The 24,244-nt window shown below is 41.0% G+C and overlaps 1 protein-coding gene across 1 annotated transcript; it reads left to right on the top strand.

Annotated features, from left to right (window-relative positions):
* The first annotated feature begins 13,203 nt into the window (after nt 1-13,203).
* Nucleotides 13,204-23,914, top strand: SSTR2 (somatostatin receptor 2). Its single transcript, XM_040437709.1, has 2 exons — nt 13,204-13,442; nt 20,681-23,914. The coding sequence occupies exon 2, from the start codon at nt 20,766-20,768 to the stop codon at nt 21,876-21,878; it is 1,113 nt and encodes a 370-aa protein (XP_040293643.1). The 5' UTR covers nt 13,204-13,442; nt 20,681-20,765; the 3' UTR covers nt 21,879-23,914.
* The last annotated feature ends 330 nt before the right edge of the window (nt 23,915-24,244 follow it).

The following is a 24,244-nucleotide window of genomic DNA, read 5'->3' as shown; positions in this document are numbered from 1 at the left end:
TACAAAGGACAGAGGATCAATAAGATCCTCTGCCCTTTGTCACCATCTCCGGCCGCGCCGGAGATGATGCTCCTAGCAGAGACATGGGAACAAAGAGTTCCCATGCCCCTGTAAGTGGCTGACCTCCGGCGCTGTAATTACAGCGCCGGAGGTAGGCGTCCGCTTCACGGGCGGGAGGATCAAAGGATCCGCCCCCCCTGGAAGCGCGCTCTGAGATCCTCGGGCCGGCGCGGTGACGTCATATCACCGCGCCGGCCAACGAGTTCAGGGCGGCGGTGCGCATGCGCACGGCGGCAATAGAGGGACTGCGAGCAGGCGCTGCCAAACTTAAATAGGCTGGCAGCGCTCCGCTCAGCAGTCCAGCTTACCACCGGCCAGAAGAATCATCCCCTGGACCAACGAGCCCCCCTGGACAACGAGCATAATACCCTAAGTATCTTCTATATACCCTCTGCTACCTGCTATATACCCCCCTGAGCTGATATATACCCCCTGCTACCTGCTATATACCCCCCTGAGCTGATATATACCCCCTGCTACCTGCTATATACCCCCCGGAGATGATATATACCCCCTGCTACCTGCTATATACCCCCCTGAGCTGCTATATATACCCCCATAACCCTATATACCCTCCTGCTATCCCCTGGTAACCCTCCCTCCTGCTATCCCCTGGTAACCCTCACTATATATCCCCTGGCAACCCTATCCCCTGCTCCCCTGATATACACACCCCTGGTAACCCTACCCTATATACCCCTGGTAACCCTACCCTATATACCCCTGGTAACCCTACCCTATATACCCCTGGTAACCCTACCCTATATACCCCTGGTCCCTACCTATTACCCCTGTTAATCCTACACCCCTGGTAACCCTTTACGCCCCTTGTTGCCCTGATCCCTGATTTACTCTAATCACCTCCCGCGGTATATTTATGCTTTGTGGTTGGCTTACACCCTTGTAAGACCACCGTCAACCTTCGTCTACCCCATAGGGATAGTATATAGTACTAGGTGGGTGGGCTGTTAATATTGAATGTGTGTATCGTATAGTTAGTTTAAGGGTGGAATTGGGAACGTGTAGTGTAGTTGAGTACTGTATATTTAGTGCTGTATTGTTAGTATTGCGTGCGTAGTGTATTGTTAGTAATAAATACTGTTACTTATAACTATCCGTGTAACGTGTAATTATTGGCGATAGTTAGTTAGTAAGGCGCATGCAGCTAGTGTAGCAATCAGTGTAAGACATAGTGAATGTATTGTTATTATTATATAAAGGCATAAATAGGTGGAGTTATCACTAGACGGCTCCTCCTATTTATGAATATTAATTATCGATATTTGCATAAATATTGGTGATTAATATTCCCCCTTTACACTGTTGTTGATTTACTTCTATGCTTTGGGTCGTTGTCCTGTTGCAGCACCCATCTTCTGTTGAGCTTCAGCTGACGGACAGATGGCCTTAAGTTCTCCTGCAAAATGTCTTGATAAATTTGGGAATTCATTTTTCCTTTGATGATAGCAATCCGTCCAGGCACTGACGCAGCAAAGCAGCCCCAAACCATGATGCCCCCACCACCATACTTCACAGTTGGGATGAGGTTTTGATGTTGGTGTGCTGTGCCTCTTTTTCTCCACACATAGTGTTGTGTGTTTCTTCCAAACAACTCAACTTTGGTTTCATCTGTCCACAGAATATTTTGCCAGTACTGCTGTGGAACATCCAGGTGCTCTTTTGCAAACTGTAAACGTGCAGCAATGTTTTTTTTGGACAGCAGTGGCTTCCTCTGTGGTATCCTCCCATGAAATCCATTCTTGTTTAGTGTTTTACGTATCGTAGATTCGCTAACAGGGATGTTAGCATATGCCAGAGACTTCTGTAAGTCTTTAGCTGACACTCTAGGATTCTTCTTCACCTCATTGAGCAGTCTGCGCTGTGCTCTTGCAGTCATCTTTACAGGACGGCCACTGCTAGGGAGAGTAGCAGCAGTGCTGAACTTTCTCCATTTATAGACAATTTGTCTTACCGTGGACTGATGAACAGCAAGACTTTTGGAGATACTTTTATAACCCTTTCCAGCTTTATGCAAGTCAACAATTCTTAATCGTAGGTCTTCTGAGAGCTCTTTTGTGCGAGGCATCATTCACATCAGGCAATGCTTCTTGTGAAAAGCAAACCCAGAACTGGTGTGTGTTTTTTATAGGACAGGGCAGCTGTAACCAACACCTCCAATCTCATCTCATTGATTGGACTCCACTTGGCTGACACCTCACTCCAATTAGCTCTTGGAGATGTCATTAGTCTTGGGGTTCACATACTTTTTCCACCTGCACTGTGAATGTTTACATGGTGTGTTCAATAAAAACATGGTAACATTTAATTCTTTGTGTGTTATTAGTTTAAGCAGACTGTGATTGTCTATTGTTGTGACTTAGATGAAGATCAGATCACATTTTATGACCAATTTGTTCAGAAATCCATATCATTCCAAAGGGTTCACATACTTTTTCTTGCAACTGTATATATTCTTCAGATGGAAAAAAAGACGAATATTCTAAAAAGCAAATATATTCGATATAGTGCTATATATTTGTTTTTTCGAATATTCATAATATTCTAAAACAAGAATATATAGCAATATAGCGATAGATGAGAAATAAATTACAACTATTAGACAAAGAAGATTATAGCACTATATTAGCTAATTTGCTCTATATTTGTTTTTGTTTTTCGAATATTCGCAATATTGCTATATATTCTTGTTTTTGAATATTCCGAATATTCTAAGAAACAAATATATTAGTTTTTTAGAATATTCGTTGTTTTTTTAAATCTGTACAGTTGTTCCACTTTGGCATACTCCTCCCCGACAAGAGTCCACGTCACCATGGGAATGCCTGGGGGTTAGAATATACCATCGGATCTGAGTTTTTACGATCTCATTGATTCTCATTACGAAAATTCTCATTACAAAAATTCTCATTACGAAAATTTGCATTACGAAAATTTGCATTACGAAAATTCGCAATCAACACTACTCCTAAAGTCAAAGATATTGCAGCCTTCTCATTGGCCCACAAGCTAGAGGCAGGGAGGGATCATGTGTACTGATAAAAAAAAAATGGTGAATATTCGAAATGAAGAATATATATCACTATATTCTAAATATTCGCGAATTCTCGAATTGCGAAAAATTCACAATTCGAATATTCGTGATCAACACAAGTGTCCGTCCAGGCTCTGCGCCAGATGGAGGACAGGGAGCCTAAAAAGCTGGACTTTCCGACCTAAAACTGGACCTCTGGCCACCCTAGGGGCAGGCTGCTGTGGAGGTCACAGTTAAGGGGATGATCCGCTATGGAGGTCAGAAAGGAGCAGATTGCTGTAAAGGCCACTGTTAAGGGGGCGGGCCCCTGTGGAGGTCACTGTCAAGGCGGTGGTGTGCTGTGAAACTCATTGGTAAAGGGGAATTCTTGAAACTCACTGGTAAAGGTCAAAGTTAAGGGGTGAGGCGCTGTGGAGGTCACTCTTAAGGGGGCGGGGTGCTGTAGATGTCACTGTTATAGTGGATAGTGTTGATATTTTTTAACGACCCACAAACATTAAATGAAATAGATTAAACATACCCGAGCGAAGCCAGGTCCTTCAGCTAGTATAGTATATACAGCAGTGTACTGAAATATAAGTTATGAGGTATAATAGATGCAGCGTGTATAGATATATAGTATATACAGCAGTGTACTGATATGTGAGGTACGAGGTATAATAGATGCAGCGTGTATAGATATATAGTATATACAGCAGTGTACAGATATGTGAGGTACAAGTTATAATAGATGCAGTGTGTACAGATATATAGTATATACAGCAGTGTACTGATATGTGAGCTATGAGGTATAATAGATGCAGTGTGTACAGATATATAGTATATACAGCAGTGTACTGATATGTGAGGTATGAGGTATAATAGATGCAGTGTGTACAGATATATAGTATATACAGCAGTGTACTGATATGTGAGGTATGAGGTATAATAGATGCAGTGTGTACAGATATATAATATATACAGCAGTGTACTGATATGTGAGGTATGAGGTATAATAGATGCAGTGTGTACAGATATATAATATATACAGCAGTGTACTGATATGTGAGGTATGAGGTATAATAGATGCAGTGTGTACAGATATATAATATATACAGCAGTGTACTGATATGTGAGGTATGAGGTATAATAGATGCAGTGTGTACAGATATATAGTATATACAGCAGTGTACTGATATGTGAGGTATGAGGTATAATAGATGCAGTGTGTACAGATATATAATATATACAGCAGTGTACTGATATGTGAGGTACGAGGTATAATAGATGCAGTGTGTACAGATATATAGTATATACAGCAGTTTACTGATAAGTAAAGAATGAGCTGTAATTTATACCTTATACCTTACATATCAGCACACTGCTGTATATACTGGTCAGGAACAGGCAGTGGTAGGGGTTATGAATGGGGCATGGGGGCCCAGTGATTTCTATGTACGCCCCAGTTCAATCCAGGAGATGGCAGACGAGTAGGCAGAATTACTGATTAAACTGGAAGTACTTCTCAGTAGATACCCTGATCCACCATAATAGTGGTATTACTTGCTCCCTGCCCTTTATTGAGTCCTTGATGCTGAGAAAAAGGGCCTCAAAGTTTCTAAAAGTACCCGTCATGGATATACTGCATGTTAAAACAGTCCTTCTAACATCAAAAGTGCCATTCCTCCTGTTCCTGGCCTTGTGGATCCTATCTCTAAGATAAGGCCCCTGGTATGACCACTCTTGTAGTTCACTAATACGCCTTGCATAAGTGATGATAACCAACCAGAAGATCTTGAAAATTATGAATCTGAGAGAAGAATCCTCTGAGCTAAAACTATAGACAACCCCAAGAAGGTGAGTCAAGGTCACAGTGGCTCAACCAGCCTAAAATTATGGTCCAGTTGCACACTCCACGACACACCCACTGTTGACCGAGTAATTTAGAAATGCATAAAATGGAGGGCACTCTGCTATCTGGTGTTGCACAAATATTAATCAAATACATGTTTATAATCAAATAAACAAATATTTATTATCAACCAATAAAATAGAAACTGAAAATAAAAATTAAACGTTAAAAATATTGCAGATAAGAATAATTACAAATATTTCACATCTAGATCGTGATTAGCTGAACATGTAGGTTTGTTCACAGTCTCACAGTAGCAGCTGGTATGCTGTGAGGGTGTGAATCTGCATTAAATCTCTGGTGGAACTATTCTCTACATGGATAGTTGCTTTGATGTCTTAATAGTGGATAGCACATCACGCCCTTCAATTAATCAATAAGGGTTAAAAAATATATACTGTTAAAATATAACAAACAGTAAGGCTAGGGCTACACGACGACATGTGTCGTCGTGCAACAAACCCCTGACAAAATAGTGGTTAGAAACCCTACTTTACAGCTGTGCCTTGATGGTGCTGAATTACACCATGAGGTTTTTTTTTTAAAATACATTCCACAAAAATGTTATAGGCCTTCAGGCAGCTAGCAAAGCTTTAACAACCTCAGTGGCAATCTTAGGTATAACAGGTTGTCCTTGCCAGCTTCCACACCACTAGCTGCAACTTGTTTGGATGAAGTAGAAGACACCTCTTCTCTAAGAGAAGGTCTGGAATGCTAGGCAGACTCCAGTAACTGTCTTTTAAGAGTGACCACAGAAATGGGAACCAGGCCATGGAAAGTTATCATGGGAGAATGACTATGGCTTTTGTCTGCACACAATGACGTCACAGTAGAATAATGATTACTTTATAAGCTCCACCACAGGCATAAGGCATACGGTGATATCACAAAATGCTTGGAGATGTTCTAAAATAGAACAGTGATAAAATGCCAAAAAAATTATGAAATTTTCCATACACATCACTAACTGTACAGAGTAAATCTCTGATTGGAGATGGGCCCTACCGCAGCTGACAGGATATAAGATTCTTTTCAATAGTGAATCAGCTTTTCTATCCATAGGTTCCTTCAAGTGTGGTGACTCTTCTGAGGAGAACAAAGCGTATATGGACTGTTTTACAACTACAGAATCAGCTTTGGGGTCGGCCTCTTACATTTCAGAGAATTTCCAACTAATTTGCCTATTTTGGTCATTTATTCAGTACTGGAAGACCAAGAAAAACTCTTTCCTTGTTTATTTTTTTAAAGTACCTGCTGAGTGGTAGGAAGAGTCTCCCATGCAAAGCAGAACATAGCTTAAGTTTGCTTAGCATCCCACATTAGGCTGAGTCATTCCTGTCCAGGAGAAACAGAGAAGTTATCTCAGACCAAAGCCAGAGAACCATCTATGACCTATGAGCCAAGATCTGTCTTTCCAACAAGCCTTGGGATTTGACTACTGAATATAGCCAAGCCAGTTATATACATCCATAGACAGGGGGGGGGGGGGGGGGGGGGGGGGGGGGGGGCTTGCCCCTCATCAGTACAGAGTAGGATTCTGGCTGGCTCAGCACAATGCCTTGGACTTCAAGAGACCAGTCCTGTGTGAGGAAGTGCTCCATGGTATGAAGACTTATTGGCAATGCTCCATGGGATCTTGACTCATAGAGAGCCACTTCCAATAGGTGGCACTGGCGAGGTGGTTCTCTTTTTGGGAGATACCTCTTTGCATATTTGTTTCCCATTGCCAAAAGATCTCCATACAGGATTGGTAGATTCAGCACCATGCCTAAACACAAGACAAAAAGAAGAAATTCCTTGGTCTCATTTGGCAGAGAATAAAATCTATGTGATTACCAGGCAGTGCAGACATCTGGTAAAAGCTGCTGGCATTCCCTGCAGAGTCTGGATTTCCAAGACCTTTTGCTGGAGTTAAATACCTAATCAATACCTAGTCAACAGAACCAGGGATTTCCAGGCAGTCTACTAAGCTGCTGCTTGCAATGAGTAACAGCTGCGATCTGACGAGTGAAGGTATATTCAGCTTCACCATGAGAGGTAGACATCTAATAAGAAAACTACATATATATGAACTCTGGTATGCTAGTGATGGTAAAACTACAACTCCCAGCATGCACACTGGCTTAGTTGTTCTCAGTACTCCTACAGAAGCGAATTGAGTTTCATGCATGCACCTTATCATTGGCTTCCCTCTACATAACGATACATGTTTCAGGAAATTCATATAGGCAGGGATAAGCTAACTTTCACAGCAGGGAGGCGGTATACAGAACAGGGAGTCTGGAAAGGTTTTGGGAGCGCTGGAGAAGTGTCTGTGTAGTGACCTGGAGCAGGGACACTCTGAAGTCTGGACATTTGCCCCTGTTTCCGCTATGAAAAATAATAAACTTTTTACTTTATTTCACTTGAAAGAGTTAATGTCCACTGTCTAAAACTGTTTAACTGCATTTTATATGCACTGTATTTGTGAGGTAATGAATACCAAGAGACTTTTGGGACTTTGAATAAGAAGCTGGTAATTTTCCACAGCTACCATAAGGTTTAAAGAAGAGCAGACTTGGAGGGAAAAGCCAGACTTATTTACCATCCAAAATCAGACACTCTGACCTTGTGACTGTCTGGTTTAGCTCTGTTGTTATGTCTGGAAACTTGTTTTTGTCTTGAAAAACTGCTGTGTCATTATCATTGACTATCATTGAAGCTGTAATGTAAGTCTATGACAGACGGAAAGTGTTACAATGTATCTGTTTGTGCTGAGCTTCTCCACTGCACCCCTCCCACTAGAAGGTTCCAGTCTAGCTAGAAATAGTATATAAGGAGAGCAGTCAGAGCCCCTAGTGTCTGCAGTTAGGGAACAGTGCTTGGAGGGGAAGACTCTGCCAGACTATTGAGTGACTAGAAGAAGACGCTGAGCCACAGACCATGGGTCACTAGCCCTGTGACAAAGGAGGCACCCAGACAACTGAGCTACAGACCGTGGGCCCTTGACCAGGGTACCAGCCTTCTAAGAGAGGGACAGCTAGAATGGGCCTTTCCTCAGCATCAAACCCTTCTTCTGCCAAGGAGAAGACTGGAGAAGAAAGTCCTATGCCTCGCCTGTATTGGTTTGCACCTGAATTCTTCCAGTAAAGAAGCACACTGGTTTACTGGAGACCCTGACTCTCTGGACTTATTTCCCATTGGGGTGCACCGCACCTTACCATCCCTTCTAGAGAGCAGCAACATGCGGTGACACCTCGACGGTGTCCGGGGGACCCAGCGTAGCATTGGGGCCACACCAAACCCGGCCACTGCGTCTGTATAAAGGGTGATTAATGTTCTGCAAGAGGCACAATGTATTATATAAATCAGAGCAAGTGCCGTTCTGCTGCTTCTTCAAGCTGAGCGACAAAGGCTATGCCCTGTATACAGCTCGGGAAGCTCCTGTAATTTCTTTATATTGTAAGATCTTGTCTCTGTCATGACCTACAGAGAAATAAAATACACTGACTCCTTCTTCCTGCTCAGCTTTATAGGGTTCAAGGCGGTTGGTTAACTGATTAATTGACCAATACTACTTACTAACCTGTCTCTGACTAGAGAGATTTAAACTATTTGTGACTGTACTGCTGTAGGACATCCAGGAAAGATAGATAGACAGGAGGATGGATAGAAGAATGGGTGTGTAGATAGATAGATCGATAGATAGACAGGAGGATGGATAGATAGATAGATAGATAATATATAGATAGATAGATAATAGATAGGAGATAGATAGATAATAGATAGATAATAGATAGATAATAGATAGATAGATAATAGATAGATAATAGATAGATAGATAATAGATAGATAGATAGATAATAGATAGATAGATAGATAGATAATAGATAATAGATAGATGATAGATAATAGATAGATAGATAGATAATAGATAGATAATAGATAGATAGATAATAGATAGATAGATAATAGATAGATAATAGATAGATAGATAGATAATAGATAGATAGATAGATAATAGATAGATAATAGATAGATAGATAGATATATAGATAGATAGATAGATAATAGATAATAGATAGATAGATGATAGATAGATAATAGATAGATAGATAGATAGATAATAGATAGATAGATAGATAATAGATAGATAATAGATAGATAGATAGATAATAGATAGATAGATAGATAATAGATAGATATATAATAGATAGATAGATACAATAGATAGATAGATAGATATATAGATTTTGTCAGGGCCCCCTCAACAGTATTATACAATGAAATGATATACAATGACAGTATAGACAGTGTAGAAAACGGATGGAACAGCTGCCGGGCCTGGTCTGAGAGAGCGATCTTTACTAGCCACAGGAATATGGGGGTTGAAAGGAAGGGGTTGCAAAAAAATTACTGGGGGAGGGGGGCCCCATTCAAAAATTTGCTGTGGCGCCCAGTAATTTCTAGCTACGCCACTGAGATAGATAGATTAGATAGATAGATGAGATAGGTAGGTAGATAGATAGATGTGTAAAAATGAAAAGTTCCACGGCACTTCCAAGAAACAATTGATGTGTCTATTACAGCAGATGCGACGTTTCGGTCCTCTCAATGGAACCTTTTTCAAGCAATGACAATGAGAGGACCGAAACGTCGCACCTGGTGTAATAGACACATCAATTGTTTCTTGGAAGTGCCGTGGAACTTTTCATTTTTATATTGATCTGGATGTTGGATCGCTTCCGTGGCCGCTGGCACTCCATTTTTCCACTTTGCCTGCAGTGCTTGGTTGTTGTCTAGATAGATGTCTAGAAAAATGTGTAGATAGATAGATAGATGATAGATATATAGATAGATAGATAGATAATAGATAGATAGATAATAGATAGATAATAGATAGATAGATAGATAATAGATAGATAGATAGATAATAGATAATAGATAGATAATAGATAAATAGATAATAGATAGATAGATAGATAATAGATAATAGATAGATAATAGATAGATAGATAATAGATAGATAATAGATAGATAGATAATAGATAGATAATAGATAGATAGATAATAGATAGATAGATAGATAATAGATAATGTAGCAAAAGAAGGCAGCACTCCAGATTGCAGTAAAAAAGTGGACGGTTTATTCACTCATCAGCAACGTTTCAGCTCTCACATTGGAGCCTTTTTCCAGCTCCAATGTGAGAGCTGAAACGTTGCTGATGAGTGAATAAACCGTCCACTTTTTTACTGCAATCTGGAGTGCTGCCTTCTTTTGCTACATTATCTACATTTGGGATCTTGGTCGCAGGTCTCCTGGGAGGATTTTTTTGCACCCGTTCCTTTTTTGTGTGCTGCTTTCTTTCTTTTTCTTTTAGATAATAGATAGATAGATAATAGATGATAGATAGATAATAGATAGATAGATAATAGATGATAGATAGATAATAGATAGATAATAGATAGATAATAGATAATAGATAGATAGATAATAGATGATAGATAGATAATAGATAGATAGATAATAGATGATAGATAGATAATAGATAGATAATAGATAGATAATAGATAATAGATAGATAGATAATAGATGATAGATAGATAATAGATAGATAGATAGATAGATAGATAGATAATAGATAGATAATAGATAATAGATAGATAATAGATAGATAGATAGATAATAGATAGATAATAGATAGATAATAGATAGATAGATAATAGATAGATAGATAATAGATAGATAATAGATAGATAGATAATAGATAGATAGATAGATAGATAATAGATAGATAGATAGATAGAAGATAGATATATAGATAGATAGATAGATAGATCGAATAGACAGACAAATACAGAGAAGATAGATATATGAGATAGATATATGAGATCTGTGAGTACAGCCTTACAGGGAAACTAAACTCTTCCATATGTGAGTAATCCATATTTTCTGTGTAGTAGAGTACGGTCTTTCGCTCCCAGTAATAATATTATAATTGATGAGCGAAGTTACTTTTGGATCATAGATCTGAAGTCGCTTCGCTCCAAACTTCGTTTGAATGCTGTACGGGGATTCGTCTCCGCACAGTATACAAATGTATGGGCTCCGGCGAGGGGAAAGGAGTTATCACTTCAGTGAATAACTTTGGCCATCGATTTTTTATATTTTTTCCTGAAAACCATTTTAAAACAGGAATCCGAAGTCGGCTTCGGTACCACGTTTCAAAATGGTTTTCAAATCCCAAAGTTATTCACCAAAGTCCCGTGATAACGAATTTCCCTCGCCAGGGCCCATAGATTTTAATGCTGTACGGAGGTGAATCTCCGTAAAGCATTAAAGCAAAGTATTGAGCGAATCGCCTTCGGATCTTGGATGCGAAGCTTGCTTCGCTCATCCCTAATTAGTATTATTACGCTCTTGCATGCTCAGAACTCCTTCCTTCTGACGCTTTATACCGATTCATGGCTTTTGGGACCTGCTCATTAGACTTGTATGTTATTTAACACACGTCTGGAGAAATAAACTCTCTGCTTGTCACTGACGTTTCCTTATCAGATCAAAGAATGGGGATGTCAGGATGAAAGAAGGGGCAATCTGTGTCTCTCATTCAGCTCCTTCTGTTCCGTGAACTGATCCTTCAGGTGTGAGGACTTCAGCACCAATGCCCTGCAGGTGCAGCCTGTGCCAACCAGAGACCCCCGCTCCTTCCATTATCTATATTTTTGCTTGTCATGATCTCATGCAGACCTGTCATCACTTCTCCAGACAGAGCAGGAAACAGTTCACAAGTTATCTTGTAAACATGAAATACTCTGTGCTGCTGTGAGTGAGCATTAGGATGGGCTACAGGATAAGCCATTCCTATATGTGTGATACTTTATTAAACTTCAATCTGCTGTTCTCCATGGAAGCAATTTCACTGAAGCAGAAAATGGCAAATTACAAAAACAGCTCTACTACATCTGCATCTTTGTAGAATATTTTTGCTAAGGGTTTCTTGTGCCTGATATGTTCAGAGCTGTTTGTATGGGCTACTTTTCTGCACCCCCCTCACCACAACTGCATCCCAGTAACTTTTTTTTTTTTAACTCTGTGCTTTGCTTGTAAACCATATTTTTTTTAAAAAAATATTTGCTTGCTGTCAGTGAACAGAAATAAAACCCCTGACCTAGTGCAGAAGGTTTGCCATAGCTTATCAAATACAGGTAATCCATAGTGGGTTAAATATAGCGGTAACAGCAGAAGCCTCTTCTGTCTAGGACTTACCTGTACTGATACGTTGTGACAAAACACTTGCATGGGAAGGACATTTCCAGCTTCAAGATGTACAGTATCCCTATTCATTGACAGCAAGCAGTGGGAAAAAACTGATAGCCGTTATCACCCAGATAAGATTTTATGTTAAACCCAGGTACAAGATGGGGAAGCAGGGGGTTTACAAATTGCTAAAACGTACTTTTTTTTCCAATTTGATCCCATCCTCCCGTATGTGTGTGTGTGTGTGTGTGTAGGCTGCTATATTCAGTTACATTCGCATACCAGTTGGTACTGGAGAAATAATTAACCCCTTGAACATTGGAAACACATCTACAGATATAGCAGAGCTGGAATATGTCATTTCACAGTTTCCTGACCATGTTAGTACAAAATCTACAGAACGACAACCTCAGCTCTGCTACATCTGCAGATGATACAGAACCTTACCCTTAGGCTACATGCACACGAACGTTGTTTGTCTCCGCGTCCGTTCCGTTTTTTATCAATGGGTCCGCCAAAAATGCGGACAGCACACCGTGTGCTGTCTGCATCAGTATGTCCGTTCCGTAGCCCCGCAAAAAAAATAGAACATGTCCTATATTCTTGTCCGTTTTAGGCATTGTTACAATGGATCTGCAATTTGTGGACTGCAAAACACATAAGGTCCTGTGCATGTAGCCTTATTGGGATAATAGCAGGAATTTTTGCAACAAATCTGCACCCTTACCTTTTATAAACGGATACAGTAAATAAGTGCAGTGACTGACGGCTGTCAGTGGAGACTGAGGGGGGGGGGTCTGTATTCAGGGAGCGAGCGACAGACGCTGTCTCCATCTTTCCAGCTCGCAATAGACTTGAGAGAGATTGTATGGCTTGAGCACCATCTGTGTGTGAACAGGAGGAATTCTGCAAGTCCTCCTCTCATTACTCCTGGATACAACCCTCAGATGTAGAGGGAGCTTCAGACTGAGCACACACGCACTTGGAGAGCTCTGTTGCCGAGGACCAGCTGGAGAGGGAAGTCACTATCCAAACGCAGGCAAGAGCACTACTCCCATCGGATCTCAGAAATACATCGGAGAGTTTCCGAAATCTCTCGCAGGTGAGAAACTTCAGGACAATGGACTTCGTCAGGTGCACTGCTGGAGAAGACGGTGGATTCCCTGGAGCGTCTTGAACCCCTAGTTGACCCTAGACAGGTAAGTGACTTTTTATTTATTTCTTTGCACCAAAATGAGCTTATGTTTTTTCTAATATCCGAGCAGATCTATTGGATCTCTCACCTCAGGGTTAGGCTCTATGTGTGATGGCTAACCTCCGGGACTCCAGATGTGGTAAAACTACGACTCCCAAGATGTCATAGAAATGAATGGAGCATGCTAGGAGTTGTAGTTTCACCACAGCTGGAGTGCCAGAGGTTAGCCATCACTGGGCTATAGTGTAAGCTATGAATACATTCTATGCAGGTTTTCCTATGCCCAGGGTAAAAAGATTCAGTTTGCTACCCTAGCCCTGTATCTAAATAACCTTGCCAAGGCAGAGTGACTTGTTGACATCCCACCGCCCTGGCACGCAACACCCGGGGCAGCTACTCTCCTAAATTGTATGGGGCTGTTTCCCTTTGAATTTTTCTTCAACCTGTTTGCTCAAAGTAAATTGTAACTTTGACTAATCTTATCAGCCACTTTAATGACATGGAGCAGTTCTGCCAGGACGCCAGTGTACTAGGATCATTATATTTGACATGGTAGTTGGCAGAATGCATGGCACAGAACTGATTGGCACATTAGGATGCCATGAGTTGCATATTAGAAAAGCACATCACCCACTAAAAGAGTCCGGGTGGCAACCTTGTCACACATTGTATCAGCCATTGTTTGTTTATAAACGGCAACAATTTGCATTTGTTACTTTGTTGCAAAGAGCTCACAATCCGCATGCAACAAGTGCTAACCGATCAGTGATTCCTCTTCCCCCTGGACTACCTATGACTTGTATTCTGCCAGTCTCATCAGCTTCCCTGGCACTACAAGTCCTAGCATTGCTTGCCATATGGAGAAAGAGGGTAGCCATAATTTCTGGTGATTCAAAATCAAATATCAACTGAAAATTAGAGATGACATGAAGGGTTAAATAAAGGCGTAGGGCGAGAGGTGATGAGGCACTACGAGTCCCAGAATGGCTTATCATTCGCTAAACTAAGCTAACTGTGGACTGTAGGTGCTGACTAAATTCCACGGTCTAGGACTAGATATGGGATTCATCAATGGACACATCCTTTCTTCCCCAGGGGTTAAATAGACAAAACCAGATTTTGTAGAGTCCTTATGTGAATCAGGGAAAGAAAATCACTGGTGCCCACTAGTGTGAAGATCCTGACAAACATCTCCCCATCTCTCAGTTTCCTGGACCCCTTAATTGTGTAACAGGTTCCTAACGGAGATAAGGCTGTGATGCTACAAGTGGTAGTGGTCCTCGTATGGCAAGCCAAATTGGGTAAAATGTAAATATTCAAGGGGAAAGCTCCTCAGATCTAAACATCACCTAAGAAGAATTCGGTCCTGCTATCTCATATGTCTTCCTGCCTTGTATCTTCTCACTACAGTAGTGGACCATAAGTATAGTAGGAAACATGAGCTACATGAGCTGATGAAATGTGGTCAGACTGGTGTACTCCTCTTCGTCTAATGAAATGATGCAGATCTAAACAGAGAGCGGCACGTAGAGAGTCACTGCGTTATGTCATCTGACAAGGACCTTGCAAATGAATCTAACTAGTAACTAGCCTCCTTACTCCAGGACGGACATAACCTGGTGTAAAAATAAGTTCCTCATTGCTTTTTGGCTATATTACTATGGGATTGTCAGGTCCAAGAGCTTCTCTAGAATGTCATCACCCCTACTTGGGTCTTCAACCTTCTTAAAGACATATTCATGTTAACCGCTGCCATTGCCTCCATCAACTTCCCCTCTCTGGTCTAACTAGTAACTAGCCTCCTGACTCTAGGACGGACGTAACCTGGTGTAAAAATAAGTTCCTCATTGCTTTTTGGCTATGTTAATATGGGGTTGTCAGGTCACGGAGCTTCTCTAGAATGTCATCAACACTACTTGCGTCTTCAACCTTCTTGAAGACATGTTCATGTTAACTTCTGCCATTGCCTCCATCAACTTCTCCCTCTTACCTTAGCTTTGTAATTACCTTTTCTAATGAGTAAATTCTTCTCCTAATATGTCCACAATAACATAATGTCTCAGTTTTTATCCTTCAAGGAGAATATTCAACTTAACTTGGCCAAGCTCCTTGCCTTCGATGGGATTTTTAAAAGATACTGTAGCTGTCGTTCGGTTACAGTTACTTCTGCCAACCCTTCATCCATATGCACACTGGCTTATCTCCCTGAGAACAAAAGGATCAGGCATGTTGAAATCTATCAACCTGATCCTTCTCTACCCTGACATCTGCCATTGGGGAGAGATAAAGGTCCCACATGCGCATTAGATGGTCAGCCGGTTTCCTCAAAATCATTGGGTTTGGCTTATAGATATCTAATTCTGGGGCAGCTTTAGGGGTGTATGACCCTAGTGGTCACAGAGGACACATCAGCCATCCCTATTGAAGGGCGCCGGAGGCTTTTGCCCACCATTAATCCTACTATTAATTGTCTAGCAGTATTAGATTACTTTATGTATGGAGCTGTTATCTGGTCACTTTATGATACTACTATTTGAGCACTATATGATACTGTGTGGTGCTGCTGCTACACAGCTTATTATTTTTGTAGTGTACAATGATGGTGGCACCCTATGGCACGGTTAATTACCGTACGATATGGAAGAGTAATTTGGCCTACATATGGCAGTATTATTTGGGAACATTACTTTGTGGCACTAATCATTAGCCACTCTATGATTGCCCGCTTTTGAACCCTCTCTACCTCTCCCACGTTCTTTTTTAGAATGTGGAACCCAAAACTGGACCTCATCTTCAACATGTGACCTTGCTGTACGAGGGATTTTCTAAAGGGGCAATATTATCTTGGGGTCACAGAGTTTTATCTCTCTTTTTATACTCCCTGAAACTTCATTTGCTTTTGAAGCAGGTGCCTGACATTGAGTGCTGCTACATGGCTTACTTGTAAGGTGGCTCTTAGTGATGCCCAGGCCACCATCCGTCCATCATGAGGTCATCTTTGCTTTAGTTTATGCTTCCATAGTAATGGCTGGACATACAGTAGATTATGGAGCAAACTATTAGATAGAGAACATGGGGTTTACATGCTTTAGGGAGGACCATGGACTTCCACTTCTGAATGTATGACCTCTGGTTGCCTGCCTTTGAAACCTTTATGCCTCTCCCATGTCCTTTTTTAGAATATGGAGCCCAAAATTGAAGCCCAACTTCAACATTCGACCTCACGAGGGATTTCTAACAAAAAAAAATATATTACCTTGGGATGACAGGGTCTTATCTCTCTTTTTATACATCCTGAAATCTCATTTCCTTCTGCAGCTGCTGCCTGACATTGAGTTCTGCTGCCTGGCTTACTTGTAAGTTGGCCTTAGAGATGCCAACAGAAAATACCACCCAGGCCACCATCCGTCCATCATGAGGTCATCCTTGCTCTAGTTTACGCTTCCGTAGTAATGGTTGGACATAGATTATGGAACAAACTATTTACACCTAGATGATGGAGGGCAGGTTTAGAGGCTTTAGGGAGGACCATGGATTTCCACTTTCGATGTATGACCTGGTTGATAAATGTGTCAGATAGGACCTCGTTGATACAGATGCCGGTACAGAGCATACTGGTGGCTAAACCCACGATCAGGCTTTATTGAAGTGTTTGAAATGTTTCCTATTAGAGTGAGAGCGTGATACAAAATCAATAGTCTTTCCAGCCGGCTGGAAATAACCGATTGCATTCTGCATCTGCCAGACCTCTGCAGCCAGCGTGACGGATCAGGACTGGGTCATTATAAAGTGGCAAAATGTACTGTAATATCAGTATCCAGGCAATGTACAGAGGAGTGTGGGAAGTGTGAGACTAATGCATCACTGCCTTGGTTACGTTTTACAATATTATTACCGTAATGCGAGTTACACTGAGAGCAATGGAGTTATGTGAGGACACATACAGAAAGGAAGAGGGATTCAATGGTAAGGAAGCAACATTAGAAAAAAAATGGCTGCTTTCTTTCTTTCCAGAAGCAGCGCTTCCTATGTTGTGTATGGTATTGCAGCTCAGCTTCCTAGATAAATGCATGGAAATGATGGGAGCAAACAGAAAAAAAGAATTGTTAAAAATTTAACATATTAACATAGTTTATAAGGCTGAAAAGCCTGTCATCCTGCAAGTTGATCCAGAGGAAGGCAAAACTTTAGGGGAAAAAAATTCCTTCCCGACTCCAATCAGGCAATCAGAATACCTCCCTGGATCAACGACCCCTCTCTAGTAGCTATAGCCTGTAATATTATTACACTCCAGAAATACATCCAGGCCCCTCTTGAATTCCTTTATTGTACTCACCATCACCACCTCCTCAGGCAGAGAGTTCCATAGTCTCACTGCTCTTACCGTAAAGAATCCTTTTCTATGTTTGTGTACAAACCTTCTTTCCTCCAGATGTAGAGGATGTCCCCTCGTCACAGTAGATACATTATATTTAGAGATGGGCAAAGTTTTAGAAAATTCAATTCGGCTGCTTCACCAAATAAAAATAAAAAAGTGCTTTGTGACGAATTACTTCGTCATGAAGCGCATTTTTTTTTGTAAGTAACGGGTGCAATGACAGGGAGCTGTGATAGCACCGCCACCCGTCATTGTACCCCTCAGATGCCGCGTTCATAGCTGATCGCGGCATCTAAGAGCAAAAACTGTGTAAAATTAGCAGAAAAAATAATTTAATCATACTTACCGCCTCCATTTGCTCGTGACGGTCCGGCCAGCCACCATCTTGCTTGAAGATCTTTTGCGAAATCTTTCAGCGCCCGAGATGATATCGGCACGCCGACCAGCGTGGTGATGTCATACGTCACCACGTACGAGATTTCGGCCAAAATGTTCCATCAAGATGGCGGCGGCCGGCAAATGGAGGAGGTAATTATGATTTTTTTTTTTAACACTATTTTAGGTTAAACCGCTTCGCTACCACGAAGCACGAGGAAATTCAGCTTTGTGGCAAATCGAATTTATCCTGAAATTCAGATTGAATTCTTGATATTTCAGAGCTGGTAGCAATAACACAGGAGAAGCCAGGTGTGGGTGTGTGAATGGAGTGCCTCAACCCACAATGCACCAAGTAGAACAGCCGCACCCATGGTCTAACAAAAGATCTGTGTGTATAAACAGCCATCTGACCTATCATTGGTCAGAAAAACTGTCAGACAATCTGTTGGTGTAAATGCCATTACAGAGGTGACAGACAACCTCCACTTCCTTCACAGCATCACCACAAGTGATCTGAATGGTTACCTGATACCTATAGAAATCTGTGGGCTATGTGTGCAATGCACAGATTTTCTGGGTCCTCCAGACAGAGAGGGGCGCTGTTTGGAAGTGATTCCTGTTCTGAAAAATAGATGAGGGCCCTGAACAGTGAACACTCTCCCCTTCCAATAGATGTTTCTTAAAAATATCATAAAACTTGGCAAATACTTGGCTTCCCCAATGATGACGTTTACATTTTCATCCAAAGCTACCATTAAAGTGAACCTTTCTCAGCTGAACGTAATGATACCTTCTACTTAGCGATCTGTTGCTTCATTCTGGAGAAAAAGTACTTTTAATCCATATGAAAATGAGCAGTTGAGTGCATCGAGGGTGGGCTTAAGATCTTCGGTGCACCCTTGCTCCTACTAGGTGCCCCTCCTTCTACTTCTTGGATAACAGGGCCTGGCGATAGATTATGCAGGAACCTGGCAGTGTCAATCAAGAAGGAGAGGTGGGACTGGCTGAGGAAGCAAGAGATACAAGGGAGCCCTTTGTGCACGTCTCTGCTCACCTGCATATGGATTAAAAGTAATGTTCTCCAGAAAGAAGCAATAAGCAATGGACCACTAAGTGAAAGGTACATTCGGCTGATCTAGCCCTACAAGGCATTGTGATTGGTTAAACTGGTGACAGACTCCCTTTAAAGGAGTTGTCTCATCATGACAGCCCTATGGTCTATTATGGAATATGGGCATCATACAAGGGGGGTTTCTATGTCCATAACTTCTACACTGGTGGACCAAGCATGTCCATGCATGGTGTCTAGTGATACAATGTGTAGCTGCAGCTTTGCCTGGTGAAAAGACCTGCATCGATCAGCTGATTTCTTCATCAGACAACCTCTTTAAGGGTATGTCCACACAGGATGGATACACTGCAGGGTATCCACCACATATTGCAGTTGGAAAATCTGCAGCATTTACAGCAGCAGCAAAGTGGATGAGATTTTTCCGAAATCTCATCCACACCCTGTGGAACAGTGTAGACATTCACTATTGAAACTTCAATTTATCTTCCAGATTTTCACTGTAAGTTTCAATGAATTGGGTAAAATCAATGGCAATATAGACCTAACTAAATACTGAATTGGTAGTTGTAAGTAAGAAGTCTGTCACAGAAGCCAACTACCTAAAATATAGTGTCTGATAGGACACTATATTTGTTTGTATAGTAGATATCTCAGGACCCGGACATCTATATGGTTTTTTTTTGAGATTAGGGCTTTTCAAGGACAATTAGGTTAGGTACGGGGACGGAGTGTTCCCACCATCAGGGTTCATCTCCGGGCTAAGAGCAACACAGGGACATCACAGGGATACACATGTGTGTCTGGTCCTGCCATATCACCTTATTGGCCCTCCCTTACCTGGTCCTTGTTTTGGCTCTATTTTTGTCTGTATATGTCTTCTGTTTGTCTATCAGTCCCCAAGTGAGGAATAATGTGTTTATCTTAGCCGATTTTGATTAAAAGTTATATTTTAGGTAGTTGGCTTCTGTGACAAAATCAATGGCAAATCTGCGATGAACTCACATGTAATTTATGCAAATGTGGACCCCAATTTGGATGTGTGTGGATGTTCTCTAAAGGGTTCTTCTGATGTCCAGACAGCAGGGCATTAAAGATGAGATTTATTCGGCTAGGAATAAGCCACGTCATACATCTGACAACAGGTGGAGCTAAATTGCTGTCTGTTTCCAATGGCAACCAGCAGAATTTTGGAATCTTCTATGGATATGAATAGAGAGAAACGGAACATGTTGTGTAGATCTGAACTGCATAGATATACATTGTAATAGATCATTATGGTATACATGGAAAGGCAAGATCAATAATGTGTAGCCGTAGCTACGTAGGCTTGGGCAGAGTAAATAGATTTGTCAATCTGTTGCTACTTACAGTTGCTAGCTTTTAATGATTTTTGCTTTTATGTGTTTTGTTTTAGTGTCCACCAGACTACAAGAGACCCAAGGATCTGCCATGAGTATTGAATAAACAAACGCCATTTGTGCTCACTAGAGAACGACAAAATGGAGCAGGATTACTCAGACTTAACCAACATGACAGAGCTATATTTTTCTCCTGTTTCACAGGGGTACATTATGGAGACAACTAACAATGCATCCACCAACTCAACATTACACTACTATGACCTGACGAGCAATGCCATCCTGACCTTCATCTACTTTGTGGTATGTATTGTTGGACTTTGTGGAAATACACTGGTCATTTATGTCATACTCCGATATGCCAAGATGAAGACAATCACCAACATCTATATCCTAAACCTAGCCATAGCAGATGAACTGTTTATGCTTGGCTTGCCCTTTTTGGCCATGCAGGTGGCTTTGATTCACTGGCCCTTTGGCAAAGTTATTTGCAGAATTGTCATGACGGTGGATGGCATTAACCAGTTCACCAGTATCTTCTGCCTGACAGTCATGAGCATGGACCGTTACCTTGCAGTGGTTCATCCAATCAAGTCTGCAAAATGGAGGAGACCAAGGACTGCTAAGATGGTCAATGCTGCCGTATGGGCCATCTCACTTTTGGTCATCATGCCCATCATGAATTATGCCGGGGTACAATTAAACCATGGAAGAGGCAGCTGCACCATTATCTGGCCTGATAACTCTGGCAACTGGTACACTGGTTTTATCATTTACGCCTTTATCCTAGGATTTCTGGTTCCTCTCAGTATTATTTGCCTTTGCTATCTGTTCATCATCATCAAAGTGAAGTCCTCTGGGATAAGAGTTGGCTCCTCCAAAAGAAAAAGGTCAGAAAAGAAAGTTACAAGGATGGTGTCTATAGTGGTAGCGGTTTTTATATTTTGTTGGCTCCCATTCTACATCTTTAATGTCTCCTCTGTCTCACTCTTAATAGTGCCAACTCCAGGCTTAAAAGCCATGTGGGACTTTGTAGTGGTTCTGAGTTATGCCAATAGCTGTGCCAACCCCATACTTTATGCCTTTCTATCTGACAATTTTAAAAAGAGCTTTCAGAATGTCCTTTGCTTATCCAAGGTCAGTGGCATGGATGAAGGAGACAGAAGTGATAGCAAACAAGACAAATCTAGGTTAAACGAAACAACAGAAACGCAACGCACATTGCTTAATGGAGATCTTCAAACCAGCATCTAAGGATACCTTAAGTTTTAAAACATAGCATATAAAGCTGTATATATACAAGCAAATCCACCCTAAAACATCTTGACTAGATAAAGGCTATGAAAGTGAATGAACCAGCTCATGGATGTTCTTCAAAAGTTGCTTGGCATGTAGGCATAGGTTTACAGAGTCAAGCAGTTACTCAACCAATGCTATTAATGTCACAAATAATGTACAACCTGAAGAATTTGTAGAAGTTTGCACCCAGTACAGTTCCAGTCTTCAGGAGTGTCTACAACCAAGTAGCCTCCGTCTAAAAATGTCACTGCCGGATCTTGTGTATAGGGTCAAGTTGCTAAATAACATACATATTGACTTTGTGTGGGCTCCATAGGAACAGTTCCTTCTAGGTGGAGGTATAAACTGGGGTTATTGAAGATACCAAATATGAAATTTGGAAGATTCAGTAAAACCTTGCCCAACTACAGAAGATATCTCCCAATGTTGTTGGGTTGTGGCTGCACTTACAATATGAACTACTCAATTGTCAATGTTCTGCAGGACTACAGGTCACCACACTGTCATGTTTCATAGATGAAATATGGGATTCTTTTTGAAAAACTGGAGTGACCTCTAGTATTTTTGGATGCCTTTCCATAACCCATACTCTTTAGAACCAGTCCACCTTTGACCTATCTTCTATTATGTTTTATATTATACAGGTGAGGCACCAACATAAATAGATGTGCCACATTGTCTCAGATATGTGTGCCCAGCTGTGTGTGCACCCATACATACAAACACACATTAACCCAATTTATCTAGTGGCTATTTTTCATTTCTAGCAATAACTTGAAAATTGGTGGTCATTTGTATTGTTTTTTTCTCCTCTTAGCTTGGCATAAAATATTTACTTTCTTGTAGTAAGTGCACTTTATATTCACCAAGAAACACACTGCACTTTACTTTTGGGCAAAATCGCCATATCCTTGTCATGGAGGAAATGGAAAATGATGGAGAAAGTGAACATTCTGAACTGAATGTGGACAAAAAAAATGGAAAAATGTAATAAAGCACAAGAGATAAGGTTAAGAAACTTCTACACTTTGCAGTTTTGAAGACGAGACCTCAAAGGGGTGGTAGAAACAACCCACCATCATCTTCATACAGCACAGGATCTCCTGTAATACTACTAGCAAGTAGTGGTACCAAATAGGCTGCTATTGGTTTACGTGCTTTGAGCTGCTGATTGTTTTGTCCATGGAGGGGTTGACACCATACATGAGCATGAGGCAAACTGGTGGTCAAATGTCCACTACTGGAGTAAATGATTTAATAATTAAAAAAAAGACAAACCCCAAGACTGGTATAAACATTTGTAGGGTAAAGTGATATAGTGCCTACATATAACAAAACCGCTGAAAGATTATCTGGTATTTCTATACTCAATATGTCACTTATGTCTACAGAAACTGGCACTTTCAGAGAAACCAAACTTACCTGATTTCAGCTAATACGAACAGAGGCCTTCTGCCTGTGGAGCAAGCCTGGAGTCTAAAGTTCACAAGAAAATGGGCATAAGAGCTTGTGCCATTCTGTGAAAATAATCTTGTGCTATTTTTTTTTTTGTTATTTCATACATCCAATGTAAAGGGTGTTGTTGCCTGCTGTCGAGGGAAGCAGCCACTTTGTGAGGTGGACTAGTATAGAGGCAGCTCCCATAGTTACTATTGGGTTAGTGGTTAGCTAACAATGGAGCTGAGAACATGCCAATTGTCAAGCCACCTTTAAAGGTCAATGGGGCAAGCAGAACCTTCTGTCCAGGAAAGGATCCTGTTTTGGGGCCCCCTTTTCTCTAAGTATTTTTTTTGTGATCCACAGCCTACCAATGTTTTGCCCACAAATTGGCTGTTTCCCTGTGGGCCGTAAGTTTACTTTAACAGAAATGTCTCATGCAACTTTCCAGATGTTCTCTATTTGTCATATTTAAAATTTGTTATATATTTTCAGAAAGTGCTTAAATTATACAAATGCTTGTGGCAACATTAAAAACCAGATATTGTATTCTTCTTTATGGCTGTTATAATAGAACATGTAAGGAAGTCCCCATACAGGAGGGTTTTTCACATTTATTGATGGTCTTTAAGGTATATTCCCAGCCCTGGGCACCTATAATGGTCAACATTATACTTTTCTGTATGTAGATTGTCTTCTTAACATGCTGAAAGAATGAATGGTGCAGTTCAGTAGTAAGTCTGGTGAAGGAGGAAGTAGCTAGCTTCTTCTCCTAAATACTGAGTTTGGTGAAGGAAGGAGTAGCTAGCTTTTCCTCCAAAATAGTGAATGCGGTGAAGGAGAAAGTAGCTAGCTTCTTCTCCTAAATATTGAGTTTGGTGAAG

This window comes from Bufo bufo, chromosome 6, assembly GCF_905171765.1.
Source record: "Bufo bufo chromosome 6, aBufBuf1.1, whole genome shotgun sequence".
In the NCBI taxonomy this organism is placed as follows: Eukaryota; Metazoa; Chordata; class Amphibia; order Anura; family Bufonidae; genus Bufo; species Bufo bufo.
Note: the sequence above shows the minus strand (reverse complement) of the source record. Positions and strands in the feature narration are given on the sequence as shown.